The sequence below is a fragment of the Vulpes vulpes genome, chromosome 5 (assembly GCF_048418805.1).
Source record: "Vulpes vulpes isolate BD-2025 chromosome 5, VulVul3, whole genome shotgun sequence".
Taxonomy (NCBI): domain Eukaryota; kingdom Metazoa; phylum Chordata; class Mammalia; order Carnivora; family Canidae; genus Vulpes; species Vulpes vulpes.
Window position 1 is genome coordinate 29,786,531 of NC_132784.1, and position 14,707 is coordinate 29,801,237.

The following is a 14,707-nucleotide window of genomic DNA, read 5'->3' on the forward strand; positions in this document are numbered from 1 at the left end:
GGGTTAAATGACTTAGGTTCCTAATGTCCAGTCTTTGTCATTTTATGACCTTAAGGAAGCTAATTATGCTCTCTGAGCCTCAGGTTACTTACCTATATAATGTAGAGGTTAAACTAATAATCACTCTATGTGATGATTATGATAACAATAGAAATGATAAATAATTGTGCCTTTTATTGTTTCCTATGAATCCAATAAGAAAGAATAGGTCCATTTAGGAAAGTCAGAAACCCTAGTCTAACATCAATTGCAAACCAAAAGCCAAACTGAGACTACATAATAGTAAATCTTGACCAAGTAGGCCACTGTATTCAACATCACATTCTGAACAGGAGATAAAACGTTAGACTTACAGAGGGGCATGCTGAACCTTTAAACATAGTGGAAAGGTAACACATGGTTGGCTGACCTTTTCATAGGTAATTATTACTAAAGAATGAAATTACCAAATGCTCAGAGGCTTACAGAACAATGGCTGTGTCACTGCAGAAAAGAGTACACACTAGAGTGATAACACTGTATGATCACCAGTGAGCAAAAAATGAACTTGGTATGTACACAACCACTTCAACTGAATAACAGTATGAGGTTAAGTCATTTCATTATGAAAACTAAAGTAGCTATAAATTAATTTAATCATGTTTCTCTTCAACCCTATAAATCAAGTGATAGTATAAAAAGTCTAATGAAAGTTCCAAAACATTTCTAATTAGTTTCCTTTAAATCCCTGATGTTCATTATCCTTAGGTTCCAAAGCTGTTACAATAATGAGATATGAATTAAGTTTCTGAAAACATTTTAATAATAAGAGGTAACTGACATTTTATATTATGCTATAATATGTATAAATGCTACATTACCAATCCAGCAATTTTAAACATAAATTGTTTAATGCTTCCTTTTGTCTTTAAAATAAATCTGTGAAGTGTAAGATAATGCATATTTAACACAGGTGAGAAATCTGAACTTCAGAAATACTCATTAGCCATGATCATCAAGTAGTCAATAGTTTTAAGACAAGACTCAACTCTACCTTTTGTAGTTTCAAATTCAGCACATTTCCCATTACTCCCAGCTACCCAAGTCTCAGGAGACTAAAAACTGGCTGCTAGAGCGTAGTACTTTAAAAAATACGTTAAACTATCTCCAAAGATAGGGAATTAAAATACTTAAAGATAAAAAAACTCTGATAATATCTACATAAACATGGATTTCTCGGGTATTTTATAGTTAATATAATCTACTTCAAAAATATCTAAACATAAAGATATGTATAAATGCATCCTAGTACATTATACTTTTTTACGTTAAGAATCTTTTATATTTCAATTTAGAATCTCTGGAACAGTCCCTAGCCTTACAAAAATACAAAAATATCTATGGCACACAAAAGTTAAAGCCTATTTAAAAGGATACTTACAAAAACTTTATCTCCAACTACATTTTCCAGGTTTAACTGCCTTGTGATTTCCTTTAGGGCAATTTTATCATTGATCTGCAGCAGTCCTGAAATAAAGTCCAATTAAAAGCATTTAACTAAAATGAAATATTTATTTGATACAGTGCAGATTATTTTCCAGTCAAGTAAGTTTTCTAATTATTTTTAAATTTAACTAGAAAGAAAAATATCAAAAGTCTGTTAGTTAATATTACTTCCTTTTTGAAACTCAGCAATGAAGACATTTGCTAAACTCAGAGAACTACCTTCCTTGGCATTCTTTTGTTTTAAAGAGAGAAAAGAAAGACCAAAAAACCAAGAGTCCTTTTGTACCTCTTTTACTATTATTATTTAATTTCTAAAAATACTATGTATGGTATATTAAAGTGAAAGTTAAACACGGATCATGTTTTTAAATTATAATTATTATCTACCTTTAAAACATACTAGTAAAATAAATTTTATATTATAAAAAGCTTGCAAGACTTATATTAATTCCAATGGCAAAATCATGATCTACTTACCATTTAGGTGAACTTGTAAAACATTTTCACTCACTTCTTCTACTTCCATTAGTTCTTTCAGAGCATGGTTTATTAACTAAATGGTATTAAAAAGTTTATGGAATATTTAATAATAGATAAAAATCATAAGCCCATATTCTTTTTAAAACTATGAATAATGGGAACAGAGTAATATAAAAAGATTGCCATTTTAAACAAATAAATTTGCACAGTATTCGTAGATAAAAGTTTAAGTGGAACATCTAACATCTAACTCAAGATACCAAAAGCCAGGACTGTCACGATACCAAGTGACTGTCAAGATACCAAAAGCCAGCCATATTCCCAAACTAATAAATGCTTAGAAACAACTGTCAAAGACATATTTCTCTATAAATCACATATAACTACAGCCACTTGAGAGCTTCCTGTGTTAGTTCATTATTCATCTTTAACATTTATTCACCTAAATATAACTGAAATCACTTAAGAGCTATTGAAAAACATGTATTAGAACGCTATATGATTGCAAAAAGTCTACCCCAGTCAACATACTAATTTCTGTGAAATACTGTTAATTACTCTGTATGTTATCATGAAATAAAAATTGGAAAAGAATACCAAGAGGATAAGTTGAAAAAGAGAGGTTTCCTCTTTAGCTGCTAGGTATAATAGCCACCCCTTAACTGAAGCTTCAGTTGCATGCGATGTGGAAGCATCCTTTTGACATTACAGGCAGGTCAGTAGTAGCCTAATGTTACATAACAATGCCTACATCATTCATTTAACTTCATCTCATCATGTAGACATTTTATCATTTCACATCATCACAAGAAGGTTAAGTACAATATATTTTGATAGAAATACCACATTCATATAACTTTTATTATATTTATTATAATCATTCTATTTTATTACTAGTTGTTATTCTTAACGTCTTACTGTGCCTAACTTATACATTAAATTTTAACATAGGTAAAAAAACAAAAAAAACAAAACAAAACAAAAAACCCAGTATATATAAGGTTTGTTACTATCCCTGGGTTTGCCTTCAGGCATTCACTAGGGTCTTGGAATGTATGTCCTAAGGGTTAAGGCGGGCTACTGTATATAGAGAAAGACCTTATTAAAGAAATGTATAGCTTGCAAAGAAAAAAAATTACTAATAATAATACAATTACTACTAAAAATACACTAGCAGTGTTATACCACCTTAAATTGTTCAATTAAAAAGTTTCAGATTTTTATAACCACAGATTCCTGTGCTACATACTTCCTATTCTCTACTTTTTTGAGTAGTGATATCTTATTACAATTATATTGCAATATAATACACATCTCTTCACATTAATATTGCATATTTTTAAAACTTAAAAATGAATAGAACTAAAGAAAAGCCAAAAGGCTTTTTTTTTTAAAAAAAAAGTTTGATTCATGAGACACACACAGAAGAGAGGCATAGACATAGGCAGAGAGAGAAGCAGGATCCCACTAGGCAGCCCAACGTGGGACTCAATCCTGGGACTCCAGGATCATGCCCTGAGCCAAAGGCAGATGCTCAACTGCTAAGCAACCCAGGTGTCCCCAAAAAGCTTTTAAAAAGAAGAACAATGATAAAGAACTATTAATATTAAAGCTACTCCTACAATTAGAAAATAAATGGTCCCTCAAAATAGGCTATGTATACAAAAGAAATTAGTGAAGATGATATTAAAAGTGAAGGCAAGGGATCCCTGGGTGGCGCAGCGGTTTAGCGCCTGCCTTTGGCCAGGGCGCGATCCTGGAGACCCGGAATTGAATCCCACGTCGGGCTCTCGGTGCATGGAGCCTGCTTCTCCCTCTGCCTATGTCTCTGCCTCTCTCTCTCTCTGTGACTATCATAAATAAATAAAAATTAAAAAAAAAAAAACATATTAAAAGTGAAGGCAAAAAGGATACTCAAAAAAGACACTGGAACAACTGGTCCCATTTTGAAAAAATACTATTTGTATTTGGAACATTAGATATGTCACTGTAACACCTTTTTGTTTTTTTTTTGTTTTTTTTTTTAATTTTTATTTATTTATGATAGTCACAGAGAGATAGAGAGAGGCAGAGACACAGGCAGAGGGAGAAGCAGGCTCCATGCACCGGGAGCCCGACGTGGGATTCGATCCCGGGTCTCCAGGATCGCGCCCTGGGCCAAAGGCAGGCGCCAAACCGCTGCACCACCCAGGGATCCCTGTAACACCTTTTTGAAATACAAGCAAATATCATTTTAAATTATTAGGTCTCAAAAAATAAAATAAATAAATAATTAGGTTTCACAAAAGGATATCAAAAATACTAAGTATTCTGGTATAACAAATGGAATTCTGGTATGCTTGGATGGTTCAGCCCATTAAGCATCTAACTCTTGATTTCAGCTCAGGTCATGATCTCAGGGTGGTGAGATCCTGCCCAGCATCTGGCTCTTTGCTGAGCACAGAGCTTGCTTAAGATTCTCTCCCTCTCTGCCTCTGCCCCTTTCCCCGTACTCACTCTTGTGTGCATGTGTGCTCTCTCAAAATAAATAAATCTAAATAAACCCCAACGGAATTCTACCTCAGATCATAGGTAATCTAAGTCTTCTTAAAAAGGGAAATCTCAAAATATCAACTGTCATACTATGAAATAAACACCAGCTAAGAAGTGACATTCTTTATAGAGAACTGTCAGAAAATGAAGTGGTACTTCTTGGCCTTTAGAGCAAGTATGAGTCTATCACAAGACTTCATTCCCAGATTATACAAACATGGTATCTCAAAATACGGCCTTTACAACAGCTTCTTAGTAATCTGCAATGTTCTTCTTCCATTAATTGATATCTTACTTACATAATGGTTACATTTCCCTGGGTCTGATTATAGGTTTTAAATTATTTTATGGTTGGTAAACTGTTGAAAACTATTTTAAATTCTCTGCATAATGAAATGGCAGTAATAAAAACACATTCATTTTACATATGCATGAAGAAAGTTTTTCACAAAGGAAGATGGCAGTGGAGTAGAGGATCCTAGGCTTGCCTCCTCTCATAAATACAAGTAGATAACCAATGAAATCATCCAAACGAATGAAATCATCCAAATCAATGAAATCATCACCCAGAAATTGACCTTAAGACTGGCAGAGAAAGCTCCATAACTAAGGGTAGAGAAGAGGCCACATCAAAGATGGCAGAATTGCAGAGACTTATCTTGGGAGAGAAATGGATCGGAGCCAACGTGGTAGGAGGAAGCCACAGTCTCAGAGAAGTGAGACAAACACAAAGGGGAGTACATAGGAAATGAATCCCCAAAAGATTGATTTGGAAAGCTAGAGGGCCTCAATTTCTTGAGTTCTTGCAACCAGTGGGGCTTAAAGACTAGAGTTCCAAAGGTCAGCATGCTTGTTTCTAGGAGAATCTGAAGGACACTGGGGCTGCTCTTGGAGAGAAGGCAGAGAAAACAGTCTGCAGACATAAAGCAACCTAAAGAGTGCCTGAGGCACACAGTGCAGAGGTTAGTTGCTCATCTCAGAGTGTCCCAGGGAGAGGGTATTCACAGAGATCTCTGGGAAAAAAAAAAAAAAATGAACTGACGGGTACCATTTACCTCCAACGCTCATGAGCATAAACACAGAGCTACTCAAAGAAAACAGCCTAGCACCCACACTTGCTACTAAACTTCCTATACCAAGCCCAGCTCCATGCCATGGTGAATTGCCCTTCCCAGTCACTTTTGCCTCAGTCCCACCACAGTGCGGCCCCCCGCCCTCATAAGACTGGCTTAAACTCCTGCCAATACAATGTCTCCTCACACTTGATTCAGGTGATAGTGGTAAAACATTATCATTTTACAAGCAAACCAGAGCACATCTAGTTAAGATGAATCACATTCAGGCTAGGGACCAAACACAGCCTACAAGAGGAAAAGAGCATCTGTAGATGACTGCCCTGAAAGATAAAGTAGCCAGGACAACACATCAGCAGAGTGCATGTAGCACAAATCCTCTGACATTCTCAGAAGTGCCAGGTCTTGAGGAAGAGAAGACACTACATGCAGGGCACTATAGAACCTCTTACTCATAAAGTCATTGCCCTCCATCAGGGAACTACAAATCAAAACCACAATGAGATACCACCTCACATCAGTGAGAATAGCTAAAATGAACAACTTTGGAAACAACAGATATTGGTGAGGATGCAGAGAAAGGGGAACCCTCTTACACTGTTGGTGGGAACGCAAACTGGTGCAGCCACTCTGGAAAACAGTATGGAGGTTCCTCAAAAAGTTAAAAATAGAGCTACCCTACAATCCAGCAATTACACTACTAGGTATTTATTCAAAGGATACAAACATAGTGATTCAAAGGTGCACCTGTACCCCAATGCTTACAGCAGCAATGTGTACAGTTGCCAATATGTGGAAAGAGCCTAGATGTCCAGATGAATGGAAAAGAAGATGTGGTATGTGTATGCAATGGAGTATTATTCAGTCATCAAAAAGAATGAAATCTTACCATCTGCAATGACGTGGATAGAACCAGAATATATTAAGTGAAATAAGACAGTCAAAGACAAATACCACTATGAGTTCACTCACATGTAGAATTTAAGAAACAAATCAGATGAACATAGGGGAAGGGAAGGAAAAATAAAGTAAGAGAAAAACAGAGGGACGCAAACCATGAGACACTCTTAACTAGAGGGAATAAACTGAGGGCTGATGGAGTGGAGAGGAGTAGGGGGATAGCTAACTGGGTGGTGGGCATTAATAAGGGCACTTGAAATAATGAGCACTGACTGTTCTATGCAACTGAAGAATCACTGAATTCTACCTCTGAAACTAATAACACAGTATGGGTTAATTAAATTGAATTTAAATACTTTTTTTTTAAAAAGCCATTGCCCTCAAAAGCATGAGACATAACTAACTGACTTTTCTAACATACAGAAACAGATACAGAGACTTAGATAAAATGAGAAGAGAATTTGTCCAAAATGAAAGAAAAGGACGAAGCCATCAAAATGAAACAGATATAAATAACATTCCTGATGGAGGATTTAGAACAATGATTATATGTATACTCACTGGACTTGAGAAAAGACTGGAGCACATCAGTGAGACCATTAACACAGAGATAAAGAATAACAGCAGAGATAAAGGGCTCAATAAATGAAATGAGAAACATGCCTGATGGAGTGAACAGCAGGCTGGAAGAAGCAGAGGAATAAATTAACGACCCAGAAGACAGACTAATGGAAAACAATCAAGCTGAACAAAAGAGAAGAAAAAGAATTATACAAAATTAGAATACTTGGAAACTTCAGTGTCACCACCCAATATAGTAAATAATTATTATAGGAGTCCCAGAAAAAGAGGAGAGGAAAGGGGGTAAATAATTCATTTGAAGAAATAATAGCTAAAAATTTCCCACATTTGGAGAAGAAAATAGATATCCAAATCCAGGAGGCACAAAGAACCCCCAACAAAATCAACAAAAGTAGATCCACACCAAGACACACATAATTAAGAATAAAGAAAAAAATAAAAAGAGCAGCATGACAAAAAAAAAAAAAAATTACATACAAAGGAAATACCAAGAAGGTATCAGTGAATTTTTCAGCAGGAACTTTCCAAGCCAGAAAAGAGTGCCATGTTACATGCAAAATGCTGAATGGGAAAATTCTGCAGCCAAGAATACTATTTCCAGTGGGGTTATCATTCACAATAGAAGGAGAGACAAAGAGTTTCCACAAAAACTAAAGGAGCTCATGACCACTAAGCCAGCCCTGCAGGAAATATTAAAGGGGGTCTCTTTGAGTGGAAGAGAGAGACCAAAAGCGACAAGATGAAGGGAGGAACACAGAAACAGTAAAAATGAATATGCCTGTAGAAAAATAAGACAAGGAATTCACAAGAAAAAGGATGTAAAATATGACCCCATAAACCTAAAATGCAGGGAGAAGAAGAGTAAAGAATGGGCTCAAACTTGAACCATCAACTTAATACCGACTACTATACATGGAAAATGTCACAGACAAACATAATGACAACCATAAATAAAAAATGACTACTAAATATGCAAAGAATAAAAAAAAAAGAAATCCAAAACTATCACTAAAGAAAACCAGCAAACCATGAAAAAGAGAAAGGATTGAGAAAATCTTCAGAAACAAGCACAAAATAATAAAGTATCAATAAATACATATTTTTCAATATTTACTTTGAATGCAAATGGACTAAATGCTTCAATTAAAAGACAGAGGGTGACAGAATGGATAGAAAAACAAAACCCATCCATAGGCTGCTTACAAGAAACTCATTTTAGACCTAAAGATATCTGCAGACTGAAAGTGAGGGGATGGAAAAATATTTATGATACAAATGGATACTAAAAGAAAGCCAGAGTAGCAATACTTTTATTGGATAAAATAGGCTTTAAAACAAAGATTGTAACAAGAGACAAAGAAGGACACTATATAATAATAAAGGGGGCAGGGATGCCTGGGTGGCTCAGTGGTTGAGTGTCTGCCTCTGGCTCAGGGTGTGATCCCGGGGTCCTGGGATTGAGTCCACATCAGTCCCCACAGGGAGACTACTTCTTCCTCTGCCTATGTCTTTCCCTCTCTGTCTCTCTCATGAATAAATCAATAAAATCTTAAAAAAAAAAAAATAGAAAAAAAGGAAAGGAATTAAAAAGAATAATAAAGGGGGCAATCCAACAAGATAGAACAATGGTAAATGTTTATATATCTAACATGAGAACACACCAATACATAAAAGGGTTAATAACAAATAAAAATGAAATAATAATAATACAATAGTAAGTGACGTTAACACCCCACTTGTATCAGTGGACAAACATCGAAACGGAAAATCAATAAGGAAACAATGACTTTGACACACTGGACAAGAAGGATTTAATAGTCAGAACATCCCATCCTGAAACAGCAGAATACACATTCTTCTTGAATGCACATGGAACATTCTTCAGAAAAGATCACATATTAGGTGACAAAACAAGCCTTAACAAAACAAGCCTAACAAAAAAAATTAAAGCCATAGCATGTATCTTTTATGACTACAATGCAATGAAACTAGAAGTCCATCACAAAGGAAAAAATCTCAAAAAACCCACAAATACATGGAGGTTAAATAACATGCTACTAAATAATAAATGGTTCTACCAGAAAACCAAAAAAGACATTAAAAAGCACATGGAAACAAACGAGTATGTAAAAACAAGGGTTAATAATAGCCTTTGGACTCAGTAAAAGTGGTCTGAAGAGAGGGGATAGCAATATAGGCCTACTTCAAGAAGAAAGAAAAATCTCAAGTTAACAACCTAACCTTACACCTAAAGGCATTAGTAAAAGAACAAAAAACCCCTAAAATCAGCAGAAGTAAGGCAATAAGAAAGATTAGAGGAGAAATAAATGATACAGAAACACAAAATAAAACCAACAGATCAATTAAACTGGGAGCGATTCTTTGGGGGGAGAAATTCCATAAAACTGATAAACTTCTAGCCAGACTTAACAAGAAAAAAAAAAAACAAAACCCAAACAAATAAAATCACAAATGAGAGATAACAAACACCAAAAGATACAAGCAATTATAGAAGGATATTACAAAAAAGTACATGCCAACACTGAATTAGAAAATATGGATAAATTCCTAGAAATTTATAAACTACCAAAACTGAAAGAGGAAGAAATAGAAAATTTGAAAAAACTGATTGCCAGCAAGAAAACTGAATCAGTAATAAAAAACACCCAAGAAACAAAACTCCAGGGCCAGAAGGCTTCTCAGGCCAATTGTATCAAACATTTAAAGAACAGTTAATACCTATGTTTCTCAAAATATTCCAAAAAATAGAAAAGGAAAGCTTCAAATTCATTCTATGGGAGCAGCATTACCCTGAAACGCAAACCAGATAAAGACACTACAAAAGGAGAACTACAGGCCGAGATACCTGATGAACACAGATGCAAAAATCCTCAACAAAATACTAGCAAACCAAAATCAACAACACATTAAACCATTCACCATGATCAAGTGGGAATTCTTCCTGGGTTGCCAGGGTAGTTCAGTATTTGCAAATCAACATGATAAACACATCAATAACCGAAAGGAATAAGAACTGTATGATCAGCAGATGCAGAAAAAGCCATCTGACAAAGTATAACATCCATTTAGGATAAAAATTCTCAAAAAAGGTGGTTTAAGAGGGAATACGCCTGAATATAATAAGGTCATATAAGAAAAACCAACAGCTAACAACTTCCTCAATGGGGGAAAAACTGAGAGCCTTTCCCCTAAGGTGAGGAAAAAGACAAGGATGTCCACTCTCGCCATCTTTTTTTTTCTTCCTATAAGATTTTAGCCATTTACTTATTTTGGAGAAAGAGTGAGAAAGCACAAGCAGGTAAAGCAGCAGAAGGACAGGGAGAAGCAGGCTCCCCACTTGGCACGGAGCCCCATGTGGGGCTCAATCCCAAGACCTTCGAATCATGACCTGAGCTGAAGTGAAGGCAGATGCTTAACCAACTGAGCCACCCAAGCGACCCTCACTCTCACCACTATCATTCAACATTAAGACTGGAAGTCCCAGCCACAGCAATCAGAGAACAAAAAGAAATTAAAAGGCATCCAAATAGATAAAGAAGCAGTACAACTTTTCACTATTTGCAGATGACATGATACTACATATAGAAAACTCAAAAGACTGGGACAAAAAAACCTGCTAAAACTAAAAAATGGAATCAGTAAAGTTGCAGGATACAAAAATCAATGTAGAGAAATTTGATGCATTTATACACCAATAATGAAGCAGTAGAAAGAGAAATTAAGCAAACAATACTATTTACAATTGTGCTAAAGATAGTAACATATAGAAGATAAACACAACTGAGGAGGTAAAAGACCTATACTCTGAAAACTGTAAAAACTAATGAAAGAAACTGATGACAACACAAAGAAATGAAAAGTCATTCCATGCTGATGGTTGGAAGAACAAATACTGATAAAATGTCTATACTATCCAAAGCAATCCACACATTTAATGCAATCCCTGTCAAAATATTAACAGCAGTTCTCACAAAGGCTAGCACAAACAATCCTAAAATTTCTATGGAACTACAAGACCCTGAATAGGCAAAACAATCTTGAAAAAAGAAAATCAAAGCTGGAAGCATACCAATTTGACACTTCAAGTTCTATTACAAAGTTGCATTAATCAAAACACTATGATATGGTAAAGAATAGACCATTAGATCAAGAGAAAAGAATAGAAAACCAAGAGATAAACCCTTAATTTTATGTTCAACTAATATCTGACATATCAGGAAAGAATATCCAACAGGAAAAAGATAGTCACTTCAACAGCGCTGGGAAAACTGGAGAGCAACATGCAAAAGAATGAAACTGGGCCACTTTCTTACACCACACACAAAAATAAACTGAAAATTGATTGAAGACCTAACTTCAAGACCTGAAACCATAAAAATCCTACAAGGGAGCACAGGCAGTAATTTCTCTGACACTGGTCATACTAACTCCTTTCTAGATAGGTTCGCCGAAGCAAGGGAAACAAACGCAAGAATAGACTATTGGGATCACACCAAAATAAACAGTTCTACACAGTGAAGGAAACAACCAACAAAACTCAAAGGCAAGCAACTGAATGGGAGAAGATATATGCAAACGACGTATCTTATAAGGTGTTAGTATCCAAAATATATAAAAAACTGACACAATTCAACATCCAAAAAAAACCAATTTGATTTAAAAATGGGTTGAAGATAGGAACAGACATTTCTCCAAAAAAAAAAAAAAAAAAAAAAGACATACAGGTGGACAACAGACACACGAAAAGATATTCAACATTATTCATCGTTAGGGAAATGTAAATTAAAACCACAATGAGCTATCATGTCACACCTTTCAGAATGGCTAAAATAAAAACACAAGAAACAACAGGTGTTGCCAAGGATGTGTAGAAAACGGAACTCTCTCGTACTCATTCAAAGGAAAATATGCCCCTCTGTGTTTACGGCAGCATTATTTACATTAGCCAAATGATGGAAGCACTCCAAGTATCCATCAATAGATTAAGGTATAAAAAATACACACACACACACACACACACACACAACGGAAATATTATCCAGCCATAAAAAAGAATGAAATACTGCCATTTGCAATGACATAGGTGGAGGTAGAGAGTATGATACTAAGTGAAATAAGTCAGAAAAACAGAGATACCATATGATTTCACTCTAATATGGAATTTAGTGAACTGTGAACACAAACTAGCAAAGGGAGAGAGAAAAAAAAAAAGAAGCAAACCAAGAAACAGACTCAGACAGGAAACAAACTGATGATTACCAGAGGGGAGGTTGATAGGAGGAATGGGTGAAATAGGTGATGGGGATCAAGGAGTACACCTGTCTTGATGAACACCAGGTGATTAAAATAAAAACTTTAAAAAAAGAGTTAAAACAAGTTTATAGCACCGTTTCCATTGAATTTACTTCAAACAAGTTACTATGATCTGCCTAGATCAGCTCTTACCTTTTCATGATGTGTTTGTGAGGTCTGAAAGAATTTAAGTGTATTAACATATGTGTTTTCAAATAATTTTAGCTCAATTCCGATGCTGCTAAAACTTACTGTGTGTAATAGGTAACCAACTATATAATTTCAGTATTTTTCACATACAATGTCATCTTTCCAAATACTTTAAACTAATTATTAACAAAAAAAAGTTGGTTATCCGACTTGGTAGGTTATCCTACCAAGCAGGGTAACTAATATGGTTACCCTACTTCCAGTCTTTGTAGCTAACGTTATAAACATACTGGGATAGTTTATTTAGACCTGCCAGCAGCCAGGGATTTTTATGCTTATCTACTATTATTATTCCTAATATTTGTTTCTTTGGCTACAGTAATTTCTACATCGAAGAGTATTTTCTAGGGCACAATCTGTCATTTGGAATCACATCTATTTTTCTTTTTTAAAAGATTTTGTTTATTCATAAGAGACACAGAGAGAGGCAGAGACACAGGCAGAGGGAGAAGCAGGCTCCCTGCAGAAAGCCCAATGCAGAATTTGATCTGGGGACCCCGGGGTCAGATCCTGAGCCAAAGGAAGATGCTCAACCTGATGCAGGACTCAATCCCTGAACCTGGGGATCACACCCTGAGCCAAAGGCAGACAGTCAATCACTGAGCCACCCAGGCATCCCTACATCTATTTTTTAAATAAAATGTTTGAAATACAATAAGCCACCATAACGGCTATCTTTAAAAAAAAAATTTTTTTTTAAAGATTTTATTTGACACAGAGACAGCGAGGGCTCACACACACACATGCCCACATGCATGCACTAGTAGGCAGAGCAGCTGGCAGAGGAAGAGGGCGGAGCAGGGAGCCCAATGTGAGGCTCAATCCTAGGACCCCGGGATCATGACATGAGCTGAAGGCAGATGCCTAAATGACTGAGCCACCCAGGTGCCCCACTAACTGTTATCTTTATCAATTAAACTGTAGATTCCAAAATTTTTGTACTTCAAATTGCTTGGTGATAAATATATTGTAATCTTATTTCTTATATTAAAATTTACATGAGAGTTCTTGTCTAAAACAATTTATGTCTTGGGATACTCTACACATAAACTACAAAAGTGAGAAAAGTTAAACAGTGCTCCTCAGCTCTCTGACCTCTCAATATCAGAGTGCAACAAGAATGAATCAAATAGTACTGGAACATCAAGTACAGGATTCTTCCATATTCTACTGAAGTCAGACTTGGTCAAAGCCCATCAAAGGGCTCTGGTTTAAGATGTAGTAACATTAGGACAAAATGCCAGCATAACAAGAACAATCTGTTTTATTAACTGAAAACTACTCCATCTTAATGGCTATCATCTCCCTAAGCCCTGAAATGGTAGAAAAAAACTGACATAGGAGTTTATATAAAGATGGTATAAGATGAAAGGAGATAGTAAGCTGATGAAAAAGATTAAATACTGCTGAAAATGTATATTTTAGAAAATAAATATTTTGGGCTCTTTAAGTCAGACTTAAACACAAAACAACAGACTAAGAAGGTGCATGACAAGGAGGCAGACCAGAAGGAAGGATTATTAGAAACTAAAATGCAGTATCACATTAGAAGCAAACAGGGGACGCCTGGGTGGCTCACCAGTTGAGCATCTATCTGCCTTTGGCCCAGAGCAAGATCCTAGAGTCCCAGGATAGTGCTCACTTCAGCAGCACATATACTAAAACTGGAGTCCCACATCGAGCTTCTGCATGGAGCCTGCTTCTCCCTCTGTGTCTTTGCCTCTCTCTATCTCTCTGTGTCTCTCGTGAATGAATGAATAAAATCTTAAAAAAAAAAATTAAAAAAAAAGGAGCAAACAATGGATGAGACGAAGAAAATCACACTAAAGATATTCCAGAATGCTGAGGGAGAGGAAGAAAAAGATGAAAAGAAACATGGAGAAATAACACAGAGAAATGAGATCAAAGGCTAATCCTAAGAAAGGACAAGAAGAAATGAAAGAGAATACTCAAAAATAAAATTATTCGTTAGTGAAAACAGACAAATTCATATTGAGGGTTTGTATAATATCAGTTAATTTTATCCTCAATGCTTAAACACAGCCTGTGAATAATAAATATAAGAGAAGGAAATAAAGGTATAAAAAGAGGAAAGGAAGAAATAAAACTTTCTTCTACTTGTAGATGACATG

At 35.5% G+C, this 14,707-nt stretch overlaps 1 protein-coding gene across 16 annotated transcripts in view; it reads right to left on the reverse strand.

Moving 5' to 3' along the window:
- Positions 1 to 14,707, reverse strand: part of ORC4 (origin recognition complex subunit 4) — an 85,991-nt gene that overhangs the window by 27,453 nt on the left and 43,831 nt on the right. For all 16 annotated transcript variants that reach the window (XM_072757724.1, XM_072757719.1, XM_026008004.2 and 13 more), the window contains 2 exons: positions 1,963 to 2,038; positions 1,421 to 1,506 (listed from right to left, as the gene is read on the reverse strand). In XM_072757724.1, coding sequence (XP_072613825.1) covers positions 1,421 to 1,506; positions 1,963 to 2,038 — 162 coding nt within the window. The remainder of the gene's footprint in view (positions 1 to 1,420; positions 1,507 to 1,962; positions 2,039 to 14,707) is intronic.